This window comes from Monodelphis domestica, chromosome 1, assembly GCF_027887165.1.
Source record: "Monodelphis domestica isolate mMonDom1 chromosome 1, mMonDom1.pri, whole genome shotgun sequence".
Lineage (NCBI taxonomy): Eukaryota > Metazoa > Chordata > Mammalia > Didelphimorphia > Didelphidae > Monodelphis > Monodelphis domestica.
In genome coordinates, this window is record NC_077227.1 from 735,355,816 (window position 1) to 735,383,579 (window position 27,764).

Below are 27,764 nucleotides of genomic sequence, written 5' to 3' on the forward strand. Positions count from 1 at the left end.
TCAGAAGGTGTGGAATATGATATTCCAGAAGGTGAAAGATCTAGGTTTACAACCTAGAATCACCTGTCCAGAAAAACTGAGTATATTCTTTCAGGGGGGGGAATGGTCATTAAACAAAATAGAAGATTTCCAAGCATTCCAGATGAAAAGACCAACTAAACAGAAAATTTCAAGTTCAAACACAAGATCCAAGAGAAGCCTAAAAAGATAAATAAGATAGAGAAAATTTAAGGGACTCAGTAAAGTCAAACTATATATATATATATATATATATATATATATATATATATATATATATATATATATATATATATATATATATATATTCCTACATGGAAAGAAGATATTTGCAATTCTTAAAAATTCTTTTTTTTAAAATCCTTACCTTCTGTCTTGGAGTCAATTCTGTGTATTGGCTCCAAGGCAGAAGAGTGGTAAGGGCTAGGCAATGGTGGTCAAGTGACTTGTCAGGGTCACACAGCTGGGAAGTGTTTGAGGCCAGATTTGAACCTAGGACCTCCTGTCTCTAGGACTGGCTCTCAATCCACTGAGCTACCTAGCTGCCCCCCAAAATTCTTATTAATAATAGAGCAATTAGAAGGGATATGTATAGATAGAGAATGTGGAAGTAAGCTGATCAGGATAATATGATATGCCAAAAAATCAAAGGGTGGAAAAGAGGATTGTACTGAGAGAAAAGAGGAGGGAGAGATGGAATGAGGTAAATTATCTCACCTAAAGAGGCATGAAAAACTATTACTTTGGAGGGGAGGATTAAGGGTGGTGACTGGCAATGCTTAAACTTTACTCTCATCATAACTGGCTCAGAAAGGGAATAACAACCATACTCATTGGGATATAGAATCCTAGCTTACCCTCTAGAAAAGTAGAAGGGGAATAAGTAGGGAATCAGGGTTAGTAATAGGAGGGAGGAGAAGTAGGGGTTGGGTGATAAAAAGCACAACACCAGTAAGGAGGGATAGAGTGAAAGGAAAAGGAGAAGAATCAAAAGGGAAAAATAAGATGGAGGGGAATATATAGTTGTAATCATAACTATGAATGTAAATGGGATGAACTCACCCATAAAACAGAAGTGGATAGCAAAGCAGATTAAAAAATCAAATCCTACTATATGTTGTTTACAAGGATCACATTTGAGGCAGGGTGGCACACACAGAGTAAAGGTAAGGTGTGTCTTAAAAAAAGATAAAAGAAGGGAAGTTTTTGTGTGCTGTGGGAAGTTTGGACTTTTGGTATGGGGAGGGGGGAAGAGAGGAGAACCCCCTTCTCAAAGTGGGGTTCAAGGGAGACAGCAGATGTAATGAGTTGGCTCAGAGAGAGGAGAGAGGGTTTGAAGATTTTCCCCCTTCTGCCTTCCCTCCTTAGCTAAAGCTGCTCTCCCCAATTCACTCTTGTCCCTCTTGTCCCTCCTCCACTACTCGAGACCAAAGGGTCTCCCCTTGATCTGTTCACTCACACTCAGCTTGGGGAACAGATAACTTTTAATGTCAACTCAATCAGGTAATACAAAAGGAATAATGGACAGGGAAGAATGGAAAAGGAGGTCCCTATCTCTATCTAAACCCTTTCCCCCCCCTCCTTGAGTTTGGGGGGACTGTGACAGTCTGAGTCCCATGAGAGAAAATCAGGTTGACTCACCCCTGGGCAACAGGAACTGAGGTAAAGTCTGCTCAGGTTTCTCTTCAGAAGTTCCTTCAATTGGGAAGTGTTGGGGGGAAAGATTTCCAGTCACCATCAGGAAAAATGGGTAACCCTCAGGAGAAAGTCTTTTTCCCAACTCCCCCAACTGAGAGCCTCACTGCTCTCCTGCCAGAGTCTTCTCTTTCCGGATTCCACTCCTGGGGCCCCTCCCCCATCAAGGTGATCAATTTCACATACTCTTCAGTCTGGCACTTTTTCTCTAGTGCCAGCCTTTGTCACAGGGGCTGGAAAAATAATTTATTGTGCATCATCTAACATAAAAGAAAAAAAAGCAGGAATAGCAATCATGATCTCAGACAAAGCTAAAGCAAAACCAGACCTGATTAAAAGACATAAGAAGAAAATTACATCTTGCTAAAAGATACTATAAACAATGAAGTAATATCAATACTAAACATATATTCATCAAATGGTATTGCCTCCATATTTTTAAAGGTGAAATTAAGCAAATTTCAAGAGAGAATTGACCATAAAACTATATTAGTGAGGGACTTCATCTTCCTCCTTTCAGACTGAGATAAATCAAACCAAAAAAATAAAGAAAGAAGTAAAGGAAGTGAATGAAATCTCAGAAAAGTTAGAATTAATAGCTCTCAGGAGAGAATTGAATGGTAATAGAAAGGAATATACTTTCTTTTTAGAAGTAACATGGCATCTGCATGAAAATTGACAATGTATCAGGTCATAACAACTTTACAGCCAGGTGCAGAAAAGCAGAAATAATAAATGCATACTTTCAGATTATGTCACAATAAAAATTATAATCAACAAAACTTCATGGAAAGATAAAAATTAACTGGAAACTAAATAATCTAATGTTAAAAAAGGGTGAGAAAAATTATTAAAATAATCAATAATCTTATTAATGAGATTTACAATGAGGAGAAAACATGTCAAAAATTATGGGATACAGCCAAAACAGTACTTAGGGGGAATTTTATATCTCTAAATGCTTACATCAACAAAATAGAGAAAATGTAGCTCAATGAATTGGGCATGCAACTAAAAAAAACAATAAAAAGAACAAATTAAAAATCCTTATTTAAAGATTAAATTGGAAATCCTAAAAACTAAAGGAGAAATTAATAAAATCGAAAGAGAAATATTGAACTAATAAATAAGAGTAGGAGTTGGTTTTATGAAGAAGAAAAAAACAAATAAATTAGACAGGGCATGGGTTAATGTGATCTTAAAAAGGAAAGAAGAAAATCAGTATCAAAAATGAAAAAGGTGAACTCACCACCAATGAAAAGAAAATTAAAGAAATCATTAGGAGTTATTTTGCTCAATTACATGCCAATAAATCTGACAATCTAAGTGTGTAAGAGAGAAAATTCAGATCCAACATGCAATGGAACAGCTCCAGTGGGGGAAGGGCGAAAGAAGACCCAAGATTCCAGAAAGGAACAGAGGAGCTGGGGGAAGTAAATTGAAAGATCACTTCTTGGGAGCTCTTCTGGAGTGGATGGTCTAAGACAGGACCTCTGGGATAGAGGATCCTCCTGGACATTGACTACCTTTCAGTGAACCCCAAACTGCTCTGTTTCCAATTGAAGATTAAAAGTAGATTGGGACTTTATAGAAAGCCATCTACTAAAGAAGATTTCTCTCTATCCCCAAATTGTCCTCAGATTTCATCTCATAGCTTGATCAACTTAGAAGGAAAGATATGCCCAACAACTGACCTAAAAGGAGGGTCAGGCAGATAGTCTGAACCCTTCAAGACTTGGGGGGAGGTCAATTGTCAGTCACAGAGATTCCCATCTCCCACTTTCCTCACCCAATAATCCCATTCTCTTCACCTTGTTTGTCCCCAAGAATAAAGTGTCATCCTTTTAGATCAGGTCTGCACGTTTTCTAACATTGAAGAAGGGGACTGAAGATTTGGGGAGAACCTCACCTTTCTCCTCAAGGAGGAGGATTAGCTCCAGACCAGAGCTGGGGAATATCTCAGTCTCAAGGAAGTAAGGTAGCAGTTGGGAGATTGGGAAAATCCAGAGGCAGGAGAGTTACCCTGCTTCAACCAAGATCAAGAAGGGAGGCAGTGGGTCAATTCTCTAAGACCTTCTCCTAAAGTCCTTGTCTTCCATATTCAACCCAGTTTCTGAGGAGGCACATTCTCTCCCTCCAGAAGACAATTTGTGCTACCTTCACCAAGAGGAAGAGAGGAAAAGAGCAATTCTCCCCTCTCTCCATTTCTTTAACTCTTTCACAGCCTTCTCTCACTAGTTCCCCAGTGGAGTGCAGGTGACCTCATTCTGGTCCTATATTACAGGTGAAATGGATGAGTATTTCCAAAAATACAAATTTTTCAGATTAACTAAAGAGGAAATAAAATCTTTAAATAATCCCATATTAGAAAAAGAAATCAAACAAGCCATCAAAGAACTCCCTAAGGAAAAAATCACCAGGACCAGATGGATTCACAAGTGAATTCTATCAAATATTTAAAGGATAATTAATCCCGATACTACATAAACTACTTGGGAAAATAGGCAGAGAAAGACTCCTACCAAATTCTTTTTATGAAACAAATATCATAATGTTACCTAAACCAGAAAACACAAAATCAGAGAAAGAAAATTACAAGTCAATTTCATTAATGAATATGGATGTAAATTTTTTAAATAAGATACTAGCAAGGGGACTACAGCAACACAACACAAGGATCATTCACTATGACCAGATGAGATTAATTAACACCAGGAATGCAGGATTGGTTTAATATTGGGGAAATTATCAACATAATTGACCACATCAATAACCACACTAACAGAAATTACATGATTATCTCAATAGATGCAGAAAAAACCTTCAACTGAATACAACAGCCATTCCTATTAAAAACACTAGAAAATATAGGAATAAATGGCTCATTTCTTAAAATGATAAGTAGTATCTACCTAAAACCATCAGCAAGTATCATCTGCAATGGAGATAAGTTAGAAGTCTTCCAGTTAAGATAAGGAGTGAAGCAAGTATGCCCATTATCACCACTATTATTTAATATTGTACTAGAAATGTTAGCTTTAGCAATAAGGGAAGAAAAAGAAATTGAAGGAATTAAAGTAGGCAATGAGGAATCTGAACTATCACTTTTTGCAGATGATATGATGGTATACTTTGAATATTCTAGAGAATCAACTAAAAAAACTAGTTGAAATAATAACTTTAGTAAAGTTGAAGGATACAAAATAAATCCATATATATCATCAGCATTTCTATGTATTGCCAACAAAGTTTAGCAGCAAGAGATAGGAAGAGAAATTCTATTTAAAATCAATCTAAACAATATAGAATATCTGGGAATCTACTTGCCAATTAAGTTATTTATCCAATGCCATATCAATCAAACTACCAATTTATTATTTTATAGAACTAAAAAAAATAATGAAATTCATCTGGAAGAACAAAATGTCAAGAATATCAAGGAAACTAATGAAAAAATTTGAAGGAATTTGGTCTAGCAATACCACATCTCCAACTGTACTATAAAGCAACAATCATTAAAGCAATCTGGCACTGGTTAAGAAACAAAATGATAGCTCAGTGGAGTATATTAGATATACAATATATATAAGGCTAAATAACCTAGTATTTAATGAACCCAAAGATCCTAACTTTTGGAATAAGAACTCACTATTTAACAAAAACTTCTGGGAAAATTGGAAAACAGCATGGCAGAAGCTATATATAGATCAATATCTTATATCTTATATCATGATAAACTCAAAATAGATATATGATTTAGATATAAAGAGTAATAACATAAATAAATTAGGAGGACACAGAATAGTTTACCTGGCAGATCTTTGGAGAAGGGAAGAATTTATGACTAAACAACACATAGAGAATAGCATAAGATGTAAAAAAATATAAAATGAATAATTTTTATTTTATTAAATTAAAGACTTTTGTACAAACAAAACTAATGTAACCAAGGTTACATTGGAATAACAAACTGGAAAAAAAATTTTATAACAAATGTCTGTGATAAAGATTTAATTACTCAGATTTATAGAGAACAAAGTCAAATTTATAAGAATACAAGCCATTTCCCAAATAACAAATGGTCAAAGGTTATGAATAAACAATTTACAGATGAAGAAATCAAAGCCATCAATAATTATATGAAAAATGTTCTAAATCACTCTTGATTAAAGAAATGAAAATTAAAACAATGTTGAAGTACCACTTCACACCTATCAGATTGACCAATATAGGAGTAAAGGAAAGGGGTAACTATTGAAGAGGTTTTGGCAAAACTGGGACACTAATGCATTGTTGATGGAGTTGTGAACTGATACAACCATTCTGGAGGGCAATTGGGAACTATGCCCAAAGGGATATAAAACTACATACTCTTTGATCCTGTTATAACACTACTGGGTCTGTATCCCAAAGAGATAATAAAACTGGGGAAAGGACCTACTTGCACAAAAATACTTATTGCAGCTCTTTTTGTAGTGGCAAAGAATTGGAAATTGAGGGGATGTCCACCAATTGGGGAATGACTAAACAATCGTGGTACGTGTTGGTGATGGAATACTATTGAGCTATAAGAAATGATAAGTTATATGCACCAAAAAATTGTAGGGAAGAATGGAATAACATATTCCAAAGATCAAAGGAGCTCCAGATTTAACTCAAGGTGGAACACCTAGTTGGTTCAGTATATAGCAAGTCAGGCCTAGAGATGGGAGGTCCTGGGTTCAAATCTGATCTCAGACACTTCCTAGATTGACTGCAAACTTGAGTTTTCATTTAGGAATTACATAGCTGAATTCCTTGGCGACTTTAATTAATATATATCAGTCTTTTAAAGTGATTCCCTTGTAACATTGTGGCTGACCACACGGGAGTCTAAAGAATCCTCTCAATAAACTTTTGAAATTCCTTGCTTTTTTACTATACCGTCTCACCACTTAGTCCCTCTTTTTTTTAACAAAAAACTTGGCTTAAAGACACAGCTGCTAGAACACGTGAGTATAAAAAACTTTTTCTCTTTTCTCCTTAAGTTAAATTGGAATCAGCAGTTTTTTTCTTTTTCTTCCCTTTAATCTTAAGGGACAGCTGGGTAGCTCAGCGGATTGAGAGCCAGCCCTAGAGACAGAAGGTCCTGGGTTCAAATCGGACCTCGGATACTTCCCAGCTGTGTGACTCTGATAGACAGAAAACAGCTGTTTTAAATCTCAGCAACAGGACTCTAAAGTCCTGGCTGGAAGAGCTGTTTCTAAATATCCTTTCCCTTAAGGAACAACTTCCTGGATTAGAAAAAAAAAACCCTGTGGAAAGTTTGTTGCTTTGCCCTGCTCCCCATGTGTTTTGTGAAATTACAAAATATATATATATATAAATGAGTACTACATTCTTTGACAATTATATGGCAGCTGAAGAAGTAGGGGCATTGGGGAATGCAGGATACCTCCAAATTTTTATATTAATAGGTACTGTCATTTTTGTAATCCTCAATACTATATTTAGAGATGATAAAATAAGAAAAATTGAGGATAAAATGCAAGCCCAATTAGAAGATCTAAAAAGTTTCTTACAGGATCAATTGGCAAACAACCACTCTACCAGAAACAGACCTGTTTCTGAACCTTTGAATGAGGAAATTTCCTTCCCTGAAATAGAGATGGAAAACACCTTCCCTATAGCCCAGTTAACAGACTGCTTCTCTCGTGTAGTGCAAATCTTGTCTGAATTTATTTATGAATTTATTATGTGACCCTGGGCAAGTCACTTATCTCCATTGTATAGTTCTTACCCTTCTTCTGCCTTGGGAACAATACTTAGTATTGATTCTAAGATGAAAGTAGAAGTCAGAAGATGATGGTGGAAAAATGGGTCTTGAGTATAGTAGATTATATCTCACAGCCCCTTCTATACAGGTGAATCAATGCATTTTGTGAGGCCAATTTGAAGAATGAGAAGGTAAATAAAGGGAGGAAGTAGAAGGGAATATGTGATTATGGTAATCGGGTCAAAAGTTAACAATGTAGGAAAAATAACTCCTGTGGTCTCTCAGGAAGAAGAAATTTTATAAGAAATTGGGGGAGGAAGCAAAAAAGAAGGCAGATATGGAGGAAAAATGGGGAAATTGTATATTAGTGGTGGAAGGGAGTCCCATTGAAGAACATTTCTATGGGGAAAGGGATATAAGCTGCCTCTTGCCCCCATGACAACCCACTCCTGCATCTAGCCATGCTGGGGCTGTCTATTGGTCTGCAACCCACATGGTGGTGGGAGCAGGGGAAAGAGGGAGTGCAGTTAGCCTTTCTGGTGGCTGGCAGTGAAAGAAGAAAAAAAGTGGAGATCTTTTAAGGGGTAAGGCCAGGCCTAGAGGTGGGAGAGAAGACCCCCTCCTCCCACTCCCCTGTAGCCCCTAGTCCCAGTCAGGGGAGGAAGAAAAGGAAGAGAGTGGCCTGAGTGCTCAGCTCAGAGGAGGGAGTAAGCACAGAGGGACAGGGAGGGACAGTGGAGAGGGGAAAGGGAGCAACTCCGCATGCCCACAGAGAGGTTTCTGCATTCCATCTTTGGTATTTGTGCTGTGGGTTCACCATCATGGTCCTATATGATATTATACTTTCTGTGATGCAGGGATGGAGAGTTGAGAGAGACTAGATACTTATGGATGAGATTAGTATATAGATATGAAGACAAGTAAGCTAAAAATATAAGAGATTTGTGATTTCACTATGTACAATCTTCTTTTTGTTTCTATATAGAAATGCTTGTTTTATTTGGTTTTGTAAAATTTGGAATTTAAAAAAAAACAAAGGAAGATAATAAGCAAGGTGATTTCAGAGAAACTGGAAAGATCTGCAGGAACAGATACATTGTACATGATAACAGCAATATTGGATGGAGATTGTCTGTGAACACTTGGCTCCTCTCAACAATACACTGGGACAATCCTGAAAGACGTATGACGAGGAATGCTCTCCACCTCCAGAGAAAAAGAACTTCTGGAGCTGTCTTTCACATCAGTGCATTTACGGTTTTATTTTGAGGGTTTGGTTGTGTGTGAGTTTGCTTTTACAAAGATGACCAATATGGAAGTATGTTCTGCTTGACAATAAAATTAGAAATTTTCAAAATCCCATTCTTGCTGCTATCTTCTCTCTCCAAATAATCCTTTTGGGATCATAGTGAGGTTGAAGAGATGAACATCCCGTGGGATCGAAAGTTAGAATCGTTTGATAAATAACAAATTATTGTTGGGAATTAATTATATCCTTGAACTATGTAAGAGCAAAAGGTACTAGAAAGAAGAGGATAGCAGATTTAGGGCCAATGATATAGTTTACACAATACAGACAGTGAATAAGATATTATTATTATTTTATTAATTATTTAAGATTTAATATTTATTAATCAATATTAAAATTATGGCTGTTAATTAAATAAATGAGCCAACTGATGATAAAACATTTCATATAGTATAGTGGCTCAGACTGTAGGGGAGTCACCTGTAACATTACGCTGATAGCTCCAAACTTAGAGTGCCACTTGGTGGCTTATACAAATACTGCATCATCTCTTTAGAGCCTATGTAAAGCCATTGTCCCGTGTGGATGTGAGTTTAATGCAGGGGTCCCCAAACTTTTTACACAGGGGGCCAGTTCACTGTCCCTCAGACTGTTGGAGGACCAGACTATAAAAACCTAACCCTAATCCTAACCCTAACTGGGCAGCAGTATACACAGTGTGGTATCCCCTCCCCCAAATCGCCACTCACCATGCTTCCATTGTGCAGCCACATAATCCTTTGCGGGGTGCCTCATTCATTCTAAGGCACCCCGCAAAGGATTATGTAACCGGAAGTAGTACTGTATGTGAGCAAGACCACGTTTTGAAGCGCTGCCACATATAGTGCTACTCTCACTTCCCACCAAAGAAAGAGGTGCCCCTTCTGGAAGTGCAGTGGGGGCCAGATAAATGGCCTCAGGGGGCTGCATGTAGCCCTTGGACCATAGTGTGAGGACCCCTGGTTTAATGGGTATTACTTTTCCTTCTTTCTTACTTTTTTTTTGACAGGGTAGCTAATCTGGCACATGAGAAAAATCCTAGGGACATAGTTTATATATATATATATACATATATGTATATATGTATATATATATATATATATATTTGGTAAACATTAATGAAATCTCCCCTAGTTTTCTTGTGAAAGAGATCATAAACTAAAGGGTAGCTGGTATCAATGGATTTCAAATCAATACATTTGGAACTGCTTGAATGGCTATAAACAAACGATAATCCTAAAAGGGCAACAGTGGAAAAACCAATGATTTGGTTTCAAAGTTCCTGGGTTCCAATCCTAGCTCTGCCATCTTCTGCCTGTATAATGTTGGCCAAGTTATTTTCAATTTTTTGTCTCAGTTTTCTCCTTTGTAAAACGAGGAAGTCAGTCTCATTGAATCTAAGGTTCTGCCCAAGTCCAAGTCAATGACACTATGTCCCTACATCAGTTTGGACATTCTAAAGTGGAATGCCTCAGGCATTTGACCTAGCTGATATTTTTAACAATGGCTTTGATACAATCATACATCTCATGCTTTAAAAATTGATAGATGATGCTGAGCTGGCAGGAATAGTTAACGAAATGGATAGTAGACACACTTTTGAAAGATTTTGACAAGCTGGACCATGAGTCCAAGTGAGATGAGATGAAACATAAGAATAAAGAAGAGGCAAGTCTTTAAGAGGCTAGAAAGCTGACTCAGAGTCAGGAAGACCTGGGTTATCCTGTCTCTGACACTACTGGTTGTGCAATGTGGAGTGGAATGGAGCTATCACATTAACTGGCTCAAGTGTTTGAAAGGCTTTAATGTGGAAAGAGATTTATATTTGTTCTTCTTGATCCTATAGAGTGGAACCAGGAGCAAAGAGTAGGAATAGCAAAGAGGTCAATTAAGATGAGGTCATTAATTTTCCCAACAATTAGAGTCACCCAATGGGCTGTCTTGAGAGATGGAGGTGTCCCCACATATTTGGGAGTTTTCTAGAAAAGGACAGATGAACACTTGTTAGGAAGTATTGTGGTGGGAATCCCTTTGGCTTTGAACTAGATGTCAGTGAAGGTCCTTATAACTCTTGACAGTCTGGGATTCATTGAAAGCAGATAGTTGACTTCAAAGAGTTCAAGTTTCAGATACAAATAAAGTATGTCCCAGGGTAACTAAAAAGAAAACAAAACAAAAACTTTCAGATTTGTTGTTGTCCTTGACTGTGTAAAATAATTGTGAATGAGAAAAGTGACTCAAACCCGGGGACAGGCAAATGTCCTCATATTCAACAAAGGGCTGAGGGAGGAGTTTCCCAAGAAAGTTTGAGAGCATCACTTTTGTGCCTAACAGAGTCAGCTTGACTCCAGGTACAGTGCTTAGACTAGAGTCAGGAAGACCCAAATTCAAATACCTCTTTAGACACTTACTAGCTATGTAACCTGGGACAAGTCACTTAACCTCAGTTTCCCCATCTGCAAAAATTGAGAGACTAATAGCACCCGCTTCTCAGAATTGTTGTGATGATTAGATGGGTTAAGATTTGTAAAGCACTTAGCACAGAACCTTGCACACAGCCAGTTAATAAATACTTGTTTCTTTTTTTCTTTCATTTCTAATAAAATTAACTTTAACAGAGAAAATTGTCAAATCTTACAGTTGCATTGACTAATATGTAGCTGTACAACAGTTTAAATAACAAAATATGAAGATTTTCATAAGAAATAAGCTCCCTATGAATCAAAAATATGACAAGAAAGCTAGGGGGCTCAGTGGATTGAACATTGGACCTGAAACCTGGAATACCTGAGTTCAAATATAGTTTTAGACACTTATTAGCTGTATGAACATGAGAAAGTCATTTACCTTCTTTCTGACTTAGTTTATTAATTTCTATAATGGGAGTAATATAATAGCATCTATCTTAAGGTTGTTACAATCAAACAAGATAGTATTTGTAAAGCATTTAGCACAGTGCTTGGCACATAGTAGGCACTTAATAAATATGTGTTTCAGAGGTATCTGGGGGGCTCAGGTGATTGAGAGCAAAGCCTAAAAACAGGAGGTCAGGTTTTAATCTCAGATACTTCCTAGCTGTGTGACCCTGGGCAAGACACTTAACCTCTATTGGTTAGCCCTTACTACTCTTCTGCTTGGAACCAATACACTGTATTGATTCTAAGGCAGAAGGTAAGGGTTTTTAAAAATAAATAAGTAGCTAAGTATGTGCTTCTTTTCCCTTTCTTCTCTCCCACTAAAAAATAAGCCTGAGATGAACTTAGGCTGAATAGAAGTACATGGGCTAGTTATTCTAGCTAGTTATTCTAGCCCATGTACTTCTATTCAGCCTAATGTTGCACTCTGCCTTGGGAAAAACAAAGATGGAGGCTCATTTATGACCACCACATATTTGAGCAAACAGAGTACAATCACTTGCTGGGGATTCTTGAGCAGCCAAATTTTGTTTTTATGTGGTTTCTACTAAAATACTCCTTCTGGAATTCTTTCTACAATGTGCAGTATTGCAAATATTAGTCCCCAAATGGAAAACTATTCTGTGTCTTGAGAATCTCCCCATTTTACCTCTTTTTTTTCTCTCCATATACACACCTGTCTTCCTCTTCTTCCATGTGATGAGGGCACAGCTCAACACCAGAATGAAAACTGGTAGGATGCTCAGGACCATGACCCAAGGCTTCCTCTTATGGGGCTTTCCAGGAACTGAAAGAGAAGAATGAACAAATTAATAGTAGTAAGGGAAGGCAATTTTTGCAAGGGAAATAGGCTGTGTGTCTGGTGGGATGTCTGTCCTTGGGCCATTTACCAGAGGTGATGGACATAGTGGATGATTGAAGAATTACACAGCTTAGCCCCCTAGATTTGGCCCAACTAGCTTGGCTGAAACACTCACCAGGATATATAGTGGTTTTCTTCAGCTCCCTGTGTTCCACTACACATGTGTAACCTGCTCCTGAGTCCCCTACAGGGAGCTCCAGGGTGATTCGGAGATAGAAGGTACCATCAGCATTAGGCAGGGTGCCACTAGAGCTTTCTTTCCCCCAGATGGCTTGTTCATTGGCCTTCTTCCAGATTAACATGATGAATTTGGGGTAGAAGCCTGCGACCAAGCAGGAGAAGGTGATGGTTCCATTGGGAGAATCATGGCGGGACACAAACACCTCAGGTGGCACTAAGAAAAGACAGTAAGAGAGAAGGAATCATGCCTAAAGACTATGAAAATCCTCTGTTCTCCTTGATCTTACTCTTCCTCAATTTCCTGCCTCTTCATTGAATTGCTTTCTAGTCCTTCTCTCCTGCCTCAGTACCTAGGACAGTTCTCTGCCTTCTATGATTTTTGTTTTTAGCTACTAGATACTTCTCTAAAATTACCCTCCATGTATTCTGCAAATCTCTGGTTTATACAAGTTATTTATATATAGTCCTCACAAGTAGAATATGAATATCTTGAGGGCAGGGAATATTTCACCATAAAAAAAAATTCCCTAACACTTGGTTCAGTGCCTGGCACATAAGTTTAATAAATGCCTATTCTATTAGATAATGAGTTAATAATTTCTAATTATAATAAAGTAATAATTATTAACGATAATAAAACAATAATAAAGTATTAATAAATAGAATGGGCTGCCAGGACAGGGATTGATTTCCCTCTTTTTACAATCTTCAAACAAAGGCTATTTGAACCATTATTGAATATATTTTTCAGGGAGTTATTTTTCAAGGTTGAGGTGGCCTGTGAAGTCCTTTTCAACTCTGAAGTTCTGACAGTCTGTCAGATCAGAAGATGTCCAAGACAATGACGAGTGGTCATAAGGAGCTAATTTGTTCTATGAAATTAAGTGTAGAAATTTATTCAATATTCAATACCTGTAAAGACTGAAGATCTTCATCCCATCAATAATGATCCTAATCTTTCTAGAATGTTTTCTATGGGCATTCAGCATTTTCTGTGGCCCAAGCAATTCATCAAGGGGGATGGTATAGGAACATAAATCTAAACCTTTCAGATATTAGTTAACCAAAGGACACCTAGTCTGCCTCCAACCCTGTACTCAAAGCTCTTGCTATATAGGATTGAACAGAAGCAATATTTATTTGCCTTAGCCTTAAATCAACATTCCCCACCTATGAGCCATGAATGAAGAGAAACTGATTATATTGGATCAATTTTATTCAATGATTCAGTGAAATAAATGGGGTTACAGGACTACAAGTCCATATGCCATAGTGGAAAGGATGATGAGCTAGAGTCAAGGCTTTGACTGATGGAAATCCTGATTCTACCACTTGTGTGACCTCAGGCAAAATATTTCATTTCTATGGACCTCATTTCTTCTGTAGTAAAATGAAATGGGTTCCACTACATGGCCTTGAAAGTCTCTTACAAGCTCTAATTCTATGAATATGTAGAACTGTAAGAAAACTTAGAAGCAACCTACTCAAATTCCATCATTTTACAGATGGAAAAACTAAGGCCCAGGGAAATCAAGTGAGTTGTAATGATTCAGGTCTTAGATGAAAACCTTTGCTCTTTCCACTGTCAATATTTTCCAGAAAAAATAAAATATATGTCTTGTGATATATATTAGTTTTCAAATATATGTAATCTTAATGTCAAATAAAAAGAGTAAAACTTTGAAAATATTACTGAATTTGTTGATTTTTAATATCACCTTTCAGAAAATAACTAGAATAAAGGCTATCAGGAAATATAAAATGGCAAGGAAGATGGCCTGGTCACATGGCAGGAGAGAAGGGTGGCCAAAATCAGGGTGGCAAGAATGTATCCATCATTTTCCTGGTGATGTCAGGAGAAAACAAGGAAAGCATATTGAGTGGTTCCCCTGTGTACAGCATATGGAAGGACATGGATAAGAGTGCCTTAAGATAGGCAATGATGAATTAAGGTAATTATTAAGAACTATTTTGCCCAATTATATGACAATAAATATGACAACCTAGGTCAAATAGGATAATATTTACAAAAATATAAATTACCCAGATTAACAAAAGAGGAAATTGTATAATTAAAACAATCCCATTTCAGAAAAAGAAAATGAACAAGCCATCAAGGAACTCCCTAAGAAAGAATCCCCTGGGCCAGATGGAGTCACAAGTGAATTTTTTATCAAACATTTACAGAACAACTAACCCTAATATTATACAAACTATGTGGCAAAATAAGCAAAGAAGGAGTTTTTCAAAATTCCTTTTATGACACAAATTTGGCACTGATTCCAAAGCCAGACCTACTAAAAACAGAGAAAGAAAACAACAGAACAACCTCCTTAATGAACATAGATGCAAAAGTCTTAAATAAAATACTAGCAAAAAGACTTCAGCAAGTGATCATGAGGGTTATTCATTATGACCAGGTTGGATTTATACCAGGAATTCAAGAATAGTTTAATATTAGAAAAACCATCCATATAATTGACCATATCAAAAGCAAACTAATAGAAATAACATTATTATCTCAATAGATACAGACAAAGCCTTTGAAAAATTCAACACTCATTCCTATTAAAAACACTAGAAAGTATAGGAATAATTGGGCCTTTCCTAAAAATAATAAACAGTATATACTTAGAACCATCAGCAAGCATCATCTACAATGGGGATAAGTTAGATGCCTTCCCAATAAGATCAGGATTGAAGCAAGGATGCCTATTATCACCTCTATTATTTAACATTGTACTAGAAATGCTAGCAGTAGCAATTAGAAAAGAAAAAAATTGAAGGTATTAAAATAGGCAATGAAAAGACTAAACTCTCACTCTTTGTAGATGATATGATGGCCTACTTAAAGAATCCTAGAGAATCAACTAAAAATCTAGTGGAAATAATCAACAACTTTAGCAAAGTTGCAGGATACAAAATAAATACACATAAATCATCAGCATTTGTACACATTTCCAATACAACTCAGCAGCAAGAGTTAGAAAGAGAAATTCCACTTAAAGTCACCCTAGACAATATAAAATATTTAGGAATCTATCTGCCAAGACAAACACAGGAATTATATGAATACAACTACAAAATACTATCCACACAATTAAAACTGCATATAAATAAATGGAAAAATATTAATTGTTCATGAGTAGGATGAGCTAAGATAGTAAAAATGACAATTCAACCCAAATTAATTTATTTATTTAGTGTCATACCTATGAGACTACCAAAAAACTTTTCTATTGAATTAGAAAAAATTATAACAAAGTTCATTTGGATGAACAAAAGATCAAAAATATCAAGGGAACTAATGGAAAAAATGTGAAGGATGGGGGCCTAACAGTAACAAATCTTAAACTGTACTATAAAGCAGTGATCATCAAAATAATATGGTACTGGCTAAGAGACAGAAGGGAGGATCAATGGAATAGACTGGGGGTAAATGACCTCAGCAAGATAGTGTACAATAAACCCAAAGATCCCAACTTTTGGGATTAGAACCCACTATTTGACAAAAACTGATGGGAAAATTGGAAAACAGTGTGGCGGGGATTAGGTTTAGATCAACATCTCACACCCTACAACAAGATAAACTCAGAATGGGTAAATGACTTACATATAAAGAAGGAAACTATAAATAAATTAAGTGATCATAGAATAGTCTACCTGTCAGATCTATGGAAAAGGAAAGAATTTAAGACCAAGCAAGAGATAAAGCATATTGCAAAATGTAAAATTTGATTATATTAAATTCAAAAGGTTTTGTACAAACAAAACAAATGCAACCAAAATTAGAAGGGAAGTAACAAATTGGGAAAAATACTTATAACAAAAATCTCTTGACAAAGATCTAATTTCTCAAATTTATAAGGAACTAAATCAATTGTATAAAAAAGATCAAGCCAGTCCCCATAAATGGTCAAGGGACATGAATAATCAATTTTCATATAAAGAAATCAAAACTATCAATAAGCACATGAAAAAGTGTTCCAAATTTCTCATGATTAAAGAAATGCAAATCAAAACAACTCTGAGGTACCACCCCACACCTAGCAGATTGGCCAATATGACAGCAAAGGAAAGTAATAAATGTTGCAAAGGCTGTGGCAAAATTGGGACACTAATGCATTGCTGGTGGAGTTGTGAATTGATCTAGCCATTTCTGGAAAGTATTTTAGTACTATTCCCAAAGGGTTTTAAAATTCTGCCTGCCCTTTGATCCATCCATACCACTACTGGGTTTATACCTCAAAGAGGTAATAAGGTAAAAGACTTGTACAAAAATATTTAAAGCTGTGCTTTTTGTGGTGGCAAAAAATTGGAAAATGAGGGAGTGTCCCTCAATTGGAGGATGGCTGAACAAATTGTGGTATTTGATGGTGATGGAATAATATTGTGCTGAGAGGAATAATGAACTGGAAGAATTCCATGTGAACTGGAAGCACCTCCAGGAACTGATGCAGAGTGAAAGGAGCAGAACCAGGAGAACATTGTACACAGAGACTGATACACTGTGGTACAATCAAATGTAATGAACTTCTCTACTAGAAACAATGTAATGATCCAGGACAATTCAGAGGGACTTATGAGAAAAAAACTCTATCCACATCAAGAGAAAGAACTGTGGGAGCAGAAATGCAGAAGAAAAACATAGGCTCAATCATGAGGTGCAATGGGGATATAATTGGGGATGCTGATTTTAAATGATCACTCTATGCAAATATTAATAATATGGAAATAGGTTTTGAACAATGATACATGTAAAAACCAGTGGAAATGCTTGCTGGATCCAGGAGTAGGGAGAGAGAAGAGGAGAGAAAGAATGTGAATCAAGTAACCATAAAAAAAATAAAGTTTTTTTTAAAAAGGTAGCCAATGATGGATGAGATGTGATCTATATAATTGAAGAAGACAGTTAAAATAATGGTGAACTCTCTATGAACATGTTACGATTTCCCCCATATGCTAATAGTATAACTACAGTAATGTGGAAGTTCATGAAATTGGCATTTTGTGGGAATTTTTATACTAAAAAAACACTGGGAGATTACTGCCTTAGAGAATCCACACATACCATGGCAGGACATCAGACTAAAATGGTCATCATCTGAACAAAGTAATGCAAGAAATTGTTCTCATTTCTATGATGTCTGCTATTTTATCAATAGAGGGAATTTCATTCACATCTCCTGCTACCTAACTCCAGGGATTCATCTTCTTTACAAGAGTAAGGGAAATATGATTTGTACCTCCTGGAAGGAGATAGGGAAGAAAAGGAACTCACTATTTTCCTTCATGGTGGAATTCTGAATAACTTTCTGAACTACATCAACACAATATTGCTTAACATAACGTTTTCTCAAATTAGTCCAGAAGAGGCTTTCCACAATGGGTTTCAAGTTTTCAGCCCTAGGGCTCTGGACCACCCAGTGTCTTTGATGTTCATCAAACTCGATCATAGTCTCTCCATCCAAGCCAATTCGTATTTTGCTATTCAACTTGATGTCATCATCTAATTCACAGCCTAATATGTACTGCATTGTGTTGTTTCCTGGAAGAGATGGAGAAATATGGGATACTTTTAGAGCAAATGGTGCAGGGTAGTTTCTCTTGTTGGGCCCAGAAGTCATAAGGTTTATTTGACCAACTTTGGGAATCACTTGTGTAGCAGGTAAAATTATTGTGGCATCACACTCCCAGACTAGGAAGTATTATGGCCAGGCTAAGTAGGGAACCTGTTAAAAGAGAGAGAAGATTAGAAGCCAATTATAATTCAAACTTTTATATGCATTCCTACCCATTTTTCTGTACTATATTCTTTCTGAATTTATACATGGCCTTTTCTCTTGCTTAAAGACATTAGAACTTTGCTGTGGTTTAGAATGGGTAGTGGTAAGAAGTAAAGGAAAAAAAGAAAATACATGTTGGAAACCATTACCAGGAGATGGTAGCAGCAGTAGATGAGCTATAACAGGGATTCAGAGACCATGTAGAATTGACCTTTGAATTCAGGGAATAAGGGAGGTTTGGTAAGAAGTTAAATAGCTTGAGTTCAGATTCAATGATCAAGAAAACTTGGAAAGTGTTGTAAGGATTAGCTCTTTGCTAAAAGCAGGATATCCTGCAGGGCAGAAACAAGGCCAACATTCCGGAACTCCACTTGGGAGCTGAGACACAGTTCACACTGACAGTTTCTTCTCTGGAGGAGAGACAGTTGGTGGAGTTGATCTTTGGGGACTGAGACCTTCCTTCAATCAATCCATCATAAGGAAGTGGTAGAGATAGTGGTTAGCGCTCCACTCAGGTGGACTGAGTAAGTGAAACCATCTCTCCCTTTTCCTGATTCCTGCAGTGCTGCTCTTTGTACTGGTATTTCTGCCAGACCCAAAGAGGACTCCAGTTTGTGAGACTACTTTGGCCCTTGTCTTACATAGTCATTAAGGAATTAATTAGATTAGTATAGAAAGCTGTTAGTGGGTTAGAATACTGACTTTTGGGGTTTGTTTAGATCCTCAATCCCTTTCCTTCCCTTCCCTTAGCTTAATAAATAGTTAATTAGTTATAATTACTTGTTCTACCTAATATTTTAACTATAGTTATTTCAGTTGGCAAGTCAGTAGGTCAAATCTACAAAAACTGGCTTAGGCCAGGGTAACTCAGAGAGATCTGTAGGCCTGGCAGTTGAAATGCCTCACAAGATTCCATTTTCACTTGACAGTACCTGGTTGCTCTCCAAGGTCCTGGAACATAGAATTCTGACTTATTTAATGCTAGAGAGGATTTAAAAGTTTAAAGGGCAAAAAAAGCACATGTACTAGGGGAACTTTTGTTTTTGTTTTTGTTTTTAATTGTTTCTGCTCTATTGACTTAATATTGTTAATCAAGGTTGATACTAACAATACATATCCTATCTTATATAACAACTTTATACATTGGGCATCAAGTCAGGAGATATGATAAATGCTATTTTCTGCTTTTTCTGGTACTATTTCATGTATATCCCTTATGGGATTTTCTTCCTATTCTCTCATTTCTGTTACATAATACTAGGTTATTAATGGATAGAACTGGTTATGGCTTTAAAAAACTATTTTGGCCTATATATCTTTACTATGCTTATGTTTGATTGTGTTATACAAATGCAGATACTTGTTTTTTGGAATTGGTTAGAAATTAAGGGCAACTGTACAATGGATAACTAAATATTCAGAAATGAAACAAATGCTAATGTTAATGAAGGATAACATTGAAGAATTGGAACAATATATGAAGGATGGAATGATTCTAAATAATGTTGTTAAGCATGATTTACAGGACAATGTTATTGATAAGGATGTTAATGAATGAAATGTTTAAAAAATGTCCAGATTAGAAAGGGAAAATGCTGAATTTAATAAGATTCAGACGTCTTTGTTCCCTCTCAGAGATATGCCAATTGTCACCCAGGATGAAGTGTTTAAAATTAAGACACATAAGTTATTCACTCCTGATGATTTAGAAACCATTAAGCATAGAACTCCTCATTTTTTTCAAAGAACTTAATAAAGTAATAAAGGAATTTCAGAGGGAAATTAAGATATTTGACCTTGACTATCCTGATTTTTTCTGGCTAATGGAGGAATTACTTACTAAGAGAGAGAGGAACCAATTTATTGATGAGAACAGAAATAATCCACCTTTGACCCCATGGCCTCAGGATTTTGAGGACATGAATATAAATTTGGTTGCTGATTACAGACAAATGAAACAGGCAAAGAGATCAATAATTGAAATAATGAAAAGACACTCTAGGCATCCCAATGCATGGTCAAAATTTGAAAGTGTAAGGCTGGGATGAGACACCAACTAGTTCCCTAGAAAGAATTACAGATGCTGCAGAATTAAATTTAGGACTCAGTGTGTTGGCTGAAGACACAATTGCCCACATCAAAAGACTGTTTGTTAAAAATGCCTGTCCCAAGATAAAGCAATTTTTAAAAGAACAATTGCCCAGACTGGGAAGAGATGAGTTTGGAAGAGTTATAAAGAAAAGTGACTTATTTATGTTTGAATAATAAGGATGGGTCATATGAAGACAAAGTTTTGAGAAAGAAATTAAGGGATGCTGAGAGTAAAGCCAGAGATAGTGAGATCGAAGAGAAAAAGCAGTGGCAGCACTCAGATCTGTGCACCCAAATAATCAGTACAGACCAAAAGAAAGAAAATCAGGAGTTCCAAGGTGTTTAGATAGTGCTAACCACTACCTCTACCACTTCCTTATGATGGATTGATTGAAGGAAGGTCTCAGTTCTGTGACAGAGGATGAAAGATTTGCAAAAATTGAGATGCAAACCTCAGAGTGATTGACAGAAAGCATGTGACTAAGGGTCACATTGGAGCCTGAGGCTAGAGATGCTAGAGATCTGAAGAAAGATTCTATGCCCAACTGACTTCTCTCCTGGAAGGACCTGAGTGTAAGGCTTGGAAGAGATTTTTCTCCTGAGACCAACAAAGGAAAGAGGTTTTTGGATCTGGCAGCATCAGTAAGATCTCTGGACCTGCTTGGATGTCAATCAACTGAAGATCCTGGCCCATTTTATTGGACTCCTGGTGTGAGACTTGGATATTGGAAAGTTAATACTTAGTTTAATAAGATAGTTTAGATAGTTTATAGATATTAGCTTTTAAGATAAGTATAGCTTACTCCTAAACCCTTGTTCCTTCCTACTCTTCCCAACCAATAAATTTGAATTTATTTATATGTTCCCTTTTGTTCTTTCCTCATCCAAAATCCCATCATAACAGTCCCCAAAGATCAACTCCACCAACTGTCTGTCTCCTCCAGAAGAGAAACTGTCAGTGTGAACTGTGTCTCAGCTCCTGAGTGGAGTTCCAGAATGTTGGTCTTGTTTCTGCCCTTCAGGATATCCTGCATTTAGAAAAGAGCTAATCCTTACAACAAGTAGGTGTAAAATGTGAAAATCTCTTGGGTAAGGAGAAACATTTCCAATGGAGGATTTGGTGTTCTGGGAAAGACATGTAGTTTGATGAATACTTCACAGCCCTTTTCCTTCAAATAAAGCATCGGTGTCCTGAGCCTCTGGACAGTCATCCAAAATAGGTCTGGTTCCTGGAGATTGATCATCAGATTTTGGTGAAGGGAGAAACATTGGGATGAGAAGAAATGTGGAGGTGGAAATAAGTGAGGCCAACTTACTCTCAGTCTTGGTGTCATTTCCAGTCAAAAAATGGATCAAGGAGACAGCATCCCTCTCATGACTCTTTATCAAATGACACATCTCTTCAATGAAGTCGGTCCCCAGGACATCAGAGATCCAATCTACCTTTACTGCAATCTGATGGTTCAGTTTGTAATAGGAAATCCACTGAATGTCATCAATAACTGCAATACCAGTGAAGTCCAAGAGAGAGCGGTCTGTGCTCACTGCAGTGAACTTAACTTCATTCCAGTGGTATTCTAAATGGCAGAGAAGAGGAAAGCAGGTCATATATGGGGCCAGGCACAAATTTAGAAATAAAGGAATAAAAAGGTAACAAAATAAAACCACATGCCCATGGCTAAGTCACCTGCTCAAAAACCCCATGCTCGACCACAGTCACCGACAGGAAGCAAAAAGAGGCCAAGACCAGGAACCCCACCCAATATATGTCACCACGTAATGACAAGAAGTCAGTGGGCTCCTGGAAAATGCAGTTTTTAAGATAACAGATTTCCAATTATACACTGCCACTATGATTTTCTATCATCAGATTATGGAACGTCAGGAATGACTGGAGAGTCATTTTAGAAGAATATTATGCACCCAATTGAACTTTCAGTGAGTGCCTATCACAGGACCGGACACAATCCAGGGCCCAATAAGAGCTTGCTAATTGGTTTATTTAGAATTGTCTGTTACATTTGGAATAAGCTTTTTGCAAGGTCATTTCAATTTCTCTATAAAAATCCATAAAGGATTAAATGAGGAGTAGAGAGAACTATGAGAAGGAGCATTAAAAGTGTCAGTACAGAGGGGAAGGCAACCCACCTGAACTGGAAGAAGGGAAAGGCAGAAAGTGCATTTGTTGTGCTGAGAATAGACAATAGTAATTCTACCCATGCTCAGTGAATTGAGAGCCAGGCCTAGAGACAAGGAGGTCCTAGGTTCAAATCTGGCCTCAGAGACTTCCCAACTATGTGACCCTGGGCAAGTCACTTAACCCCCATTGCCTAGTCCTTACCATTTTTTTCTGCCTTGGAACCAATACACAGTATTGATTCCAAGATGGAAGGTGAGGGTTATTTAACAAATTTAAAAAAGATGTAATGGTGGACATAATATAACATAAAGGCATCCACTTGAACCTGTGCTTTGAGAAAAGTAATGTATCTATGGAATTTTCAGCATTCAGAAGGTGAAGAAGTGATGAGGTAAATTGCTATTCTGGTCCTGATTTTAAACCATGAGAAGAAAGGAATGATTATTGATAGAGAGATGATGGAAACTTTGTGAATGAGTGACCATGTTATCTTACAGATGCAGAGAGAGAAAGGATATAAACAAGTATAGTTGGAGAGACCAAACCATGGAAGTATGAGATGATATGGTTTAAAGATAACAGAGACCATTTAGGTAAGCAGAGGCAAGTTTTCGTTTTTCTCATAACAAAGGGGTATCGCCCTAATGGTGATGCTCAACACATGGATGCAGATACAAGCATTTTATAGATTCCTAATGCCAGGCCCCCTCCTCTCATCCCCCATGTCCCATCCCCCATAATCTAAGGGCCAAATTTACAATTTAGGTGAGAAAGTCTAGCCATTAGAAAAAAAAAACAACAGGTTACACAGTAGAAGTTCCATCACAGCATGGGCATCATCACAAGTTTCAACAGACTAAGGGGGGAAGACTATGTAGAGTGAAGCTGTGTCTTTAGGAGTAGCTCTTCTGACTTCCAAAGGTCAGAGGAGATAAGGAGTTAGACTAGCCTCTCTTCAAGATAAGAAATCTCTCAACTCACTGGATCTATGGCAATAACAAAATGTCCTTGAGATCTTGTTTTTAAACTCTAAGCAGGTTTTCCTTCTCTAATGAGATCTATAATAAAACCCCACCCTGAGAAGAACAAATTAATTCTTTCCATACAATGGACATTGGAATAATTTTTTTTTAATTCACAAACTAGAGATAGAGGATCACAGGGTCAGGATTCAGGTAACTTGATTTGATAACTGTGTTCTTAAGAAAAAAACATTGAAGTTACAGAAGCAATCAGTTCTGATGAAGAACAAAGTGGAACTGTCCTAAGAGAAAGAGAACACAAACTGAAATTCAAATTCTTTTAAAAATGAATGCTCAAGATGGAAACAAGAATCAATCAATCAGAATCTGTTTTATAAGAGGAATGCAATTTTGTGATAATGATGCCAGGAAAATTAAGGGCCAGAAAAAGGTGAGGATTCTAATGAAATGCAAGGAGAACAAAAAGTGGGATTCTTAAAAATGATTTTATGAGTAAGACAAAGGACAAAGAAAAGAGTATAAATTTTGCAAAATTCTAAAAGCCTTTACATGAAACCCTTGCCTTCTATCTTGAAATCAATAAAAGTTTTGGTTCCAAAGCAAAAGGGTGGTAAGAGATAGGCAATTGGGGTTGTGATTTTCCCAGCATCACACAGCTAGGAAGTATTTAAAGCCAGATTTGTACCCAGGCCTTCCAGACTCCAGACCTGACACTCTATCCATTGAGCCACCTAGTTCCCCTCAGATTTCTTTTAAGTTAGGATAGTTGGTATCTTGAATGACCAGGATTGAAAGAGTCTTCTAGAGATTGTAGGAATAAACTAAAACTAATGAGATTAATCTCATTAAATTTATATATTTGGATAGAAAGTCCTCCACTTCCATTAAACGAATAAATTGTCCAATAGTGTCTGGATATCAATTAATGGAGAGAAAAGATCTGAGATTTTATTCCTTTTGTTTCCAATGGTGGAAGGTATAGATGAGGTGAGAGTCAATTTGAGAGAAGAAAAGAAAGCAGATGCAATACCCAAAAGTTGGAAAGGGAAATTTTGGCTTCATTCCCTAGAAACTATCTAAGTGGACACAAAGGATATAAGGTGGATACTTCATAATCCCTGCCAGCCTAGTCATTACTTGCCAACCCAGCCAATCAAAAGCAAGTTATTATGGAAGTGAGGACAAGAGACATCTCTTGCATCCACTCATTTGTTTCCAAGATATTGTTTTCTTTTACCTGTGAAAAGTTTCTTTGGAAATGTTCCAACTCCATCTGGATTGGACTAAGAGGAAAAGGGACCTGCCTTAATTAGGATATGGTAGAAAAATAGACTTATCTGCTCCTAGTGACCTGATTAGGTAATGGCATCAGAAAGAGTTTGTATGTGAGACCCAAGATGAATTGTGGGGCTGGGACTGACAGAGACCAAAGAGAATTGGAGACAGGCGGGAACAAGACTTCCTCCCTGATATTTTTTTCTTTCATGGGGCCATTTGTAAATCTGTGCTTTTGGATTAAGCTGTTCATTATTCTAAAACCCTTTCTAGCACCTGTATGTTTTATCAAATTGGACTGAACTCTCTACCCAGGATTGAGTGAACTAGGTTTAGGAAAATATGCCCAAGCTAAATCAGCTTTTGATTCCAAAGAAGACACCAAAGACTCTCAAAGTTGGTGAGGAGCTCTGCAGCTCCCTTCTTCAATTCATATCTAAATAGAAATTTCTTTTCAAAACGTTGAAAAGTAATTATCCAGCCTGGCTTACTTGGGACAGAAGGGAATGGGTTTCAGTGGTCACTTACTATTGATGAATATCCCCTTTCTGGTCAGCAGGGACCAGTCTTGGCCATCAAAGATCTTAGACTAGCTCCAACTAGGGTCATCCTTTACCTGTGATGCCCGGGACTCCCTCTATCTGAAGTCAGGGATATCAACACAAATTCTGCCCTTTCCTGATTAATGATTTATCTGAGGCTACAGAGAAGCACTTCATCTTAAGTTTGAGCTGATTAGACACTGAAGATACCTTGTGGGGGGAAAAACAGTAGTATATGCAATATAATATTGGGCCATGGTGAAGGAAGCTTTTTTTTTTTTTAACAAGACCCAATGACTTCATCATAATAGGAGCTGTTAGTGAGAAATTCCCATCAATTCAGACCAGGATCTGCCCAGTAACTTATAGCCCAAGACACTTCCTGGGGACACTGCAAGGTTAGATAAGTGATCCAGGTACACAGAGCCCATATGAATCATTGGCCAAACTTGAACTCAGGTTTTCCTAAATCAGGAGGTAGATCCTTATCTTGCATTGTTATCTCTCATGAAGAAAACATGCAAATACCCAATTTAATTATGTGTACACAGACAGCAACTCATGGCAGCAGCCATAAGGAATTTGTGCCTTTAATATGAGTTTTTCTTGCTTTCTTTTATTATTTTTCCACCTTCTCCTAGGTGCCTCTCTTTTATTCATTGCTCTTGCCTGATAATCTACACAGCTCTAATCATCCCCTCCTCATAGATTGAGTTCAGCTTTAAAGTTCTTTGAAATTCAAAGCCCTTCTAGCCAGATGTGGAACTTCCCTTCCTCCCTTCTTTATAGTACCCTTACTGTAGTAGTCTTTCCATCTAGCAGACCTAATAATTCTTGCTTGATAAATGAATATAAGCCAGGGAGTTGCCTCAAAAGGCACAACTATCTCAGGTTAAACTTTCCAGTTTCCTGAAACACTTTTCTAATTGACTCTGATTGGTTCTTAGTCACTTCATACTCACCCCCAGGACTCTATGCAATAGTATTGGCCAGATGCTCCAAGTTGTCTCTTTATTTGATGCTCTTGTGGGTTTCTTCAGTCAGTATCCAAACTAGGAGTTTCTTGAGATTGTAGGGTTTGCTTACTCCCATCAGACTAGTTAGTTCTCAGATTGTGAGGCCACAAAGCCAGAGGTTCACTGAAGGGAGAGTTTATGTCTCCCTTGTCAGATTAGGCTCCAGATGAACTTCCCACAACAGACCCAGAGTTCCATATCTCTCCCCTTGTCCCTGCAGACTCACCTGCCTGTATCTCTCTGAAAGGAAACAGCACCAGAATAAGCAGCCAGAATGAGAATGACTCTCTCTTCCCCCACAGAGTAATCATCCTGTTCTCTAGGTGACTGTTTGGGCTCCTCACCATTAGCCCACTTATGGGATCTATCAGTCTCCAACCCTCATCTGCTTTACAGTGCTTCAGTTGGAATAAAGCCCCTTTATATGCAAGGGCTTCCTTCCCCTGGTGCTAGATCTACCAAGACTTGTCCTCCTATCATTGACAATGAATGTATCTGTCATCAGGAAGAACCTGCCTCTTCCTGGCATGAGTAGAAGTGAAACAGAGCCTGTGGTGAGGACCGGAAACCCAGAGTGTGGTATGTCACAGTGCCATAGGCACAGCTGGCATTTGTAACTGTTGGTTCAATTAAAGAAATGCTAGATCTGATCAGGAAGACCCACTCTTAGGGAAGTAGTCCTCAGTCAAGTGGGAGAGAGAGTTTTGTCCTTAGAGAGACCCTGTTCTAATGAGGAATTATAGTCCCTATCCAAAGTGGTCCTCTAGCAGGTCATGATCACAAGCAGTGAGATTTGGATTCCACCTATAAGTCATTTAGATTTTGTCTTAAGCCACCAGTTATATGAATTCTGAAGAGAATAATGTTTTCACACCCAGTGATGGATGACATGGAGAGAGATGATGGGTGGCTAAAATGAGAAGGTATATTAAGATCTCGATTTTCTCAATCTCTGTCTATACCCTTAAGTTAGACAAATTTCTCTGACAGCCAACCCATACCCTGATCATCAAATAAAATCTTTCCTTCCAGTTCCTTCCCAGAACCTATCCCCTAAGTCACTCTCTTGATATTTGATGTTTCCCCATTCATTCCAATTTTTGGCACTTTGTAGTATTTAGAGTCTTTCCCAGCTTCTCCACCATGGAGGCAGCCTGAGAATGTCCATAATGAGTCAGCTATTGACCCCAGATAGGGACATGAGTCTCATGTCAAGGA

The 27,764-nt window shown here is 37.4% G+C and overlaps 1 protein-coding gene across 2 annotated transcripts; it reads right to left on the reverse strand.

Moving 5' to 3' along the window:
• Nucleotides 1–9,512: 9,512 nt before the first annotated feature.
• LOC103093918 (zinc-alpha-2-glycoprotein-like) lies at nucleotides 9,513–27,524 on the reverse strand. 2 transcript variants are annotated; one of them, NM_001324431.1, is given in 7 exon segments: nucleotides 10,882–10,912; nucleotides 12,348–12,354; nucleotides 12,357–12,458; nucleotides 12,649–12,927; nucleotides 17,995–18,261; nucleotides 21,907–22,167; nucleotides 26,773–26,893. In NM_001324431.1, coding segments are annotated over 7 exon segments (1,068 nt in total).
• Nucleotides 27,525–27,764: the final 240 nt, after the last annotated feature.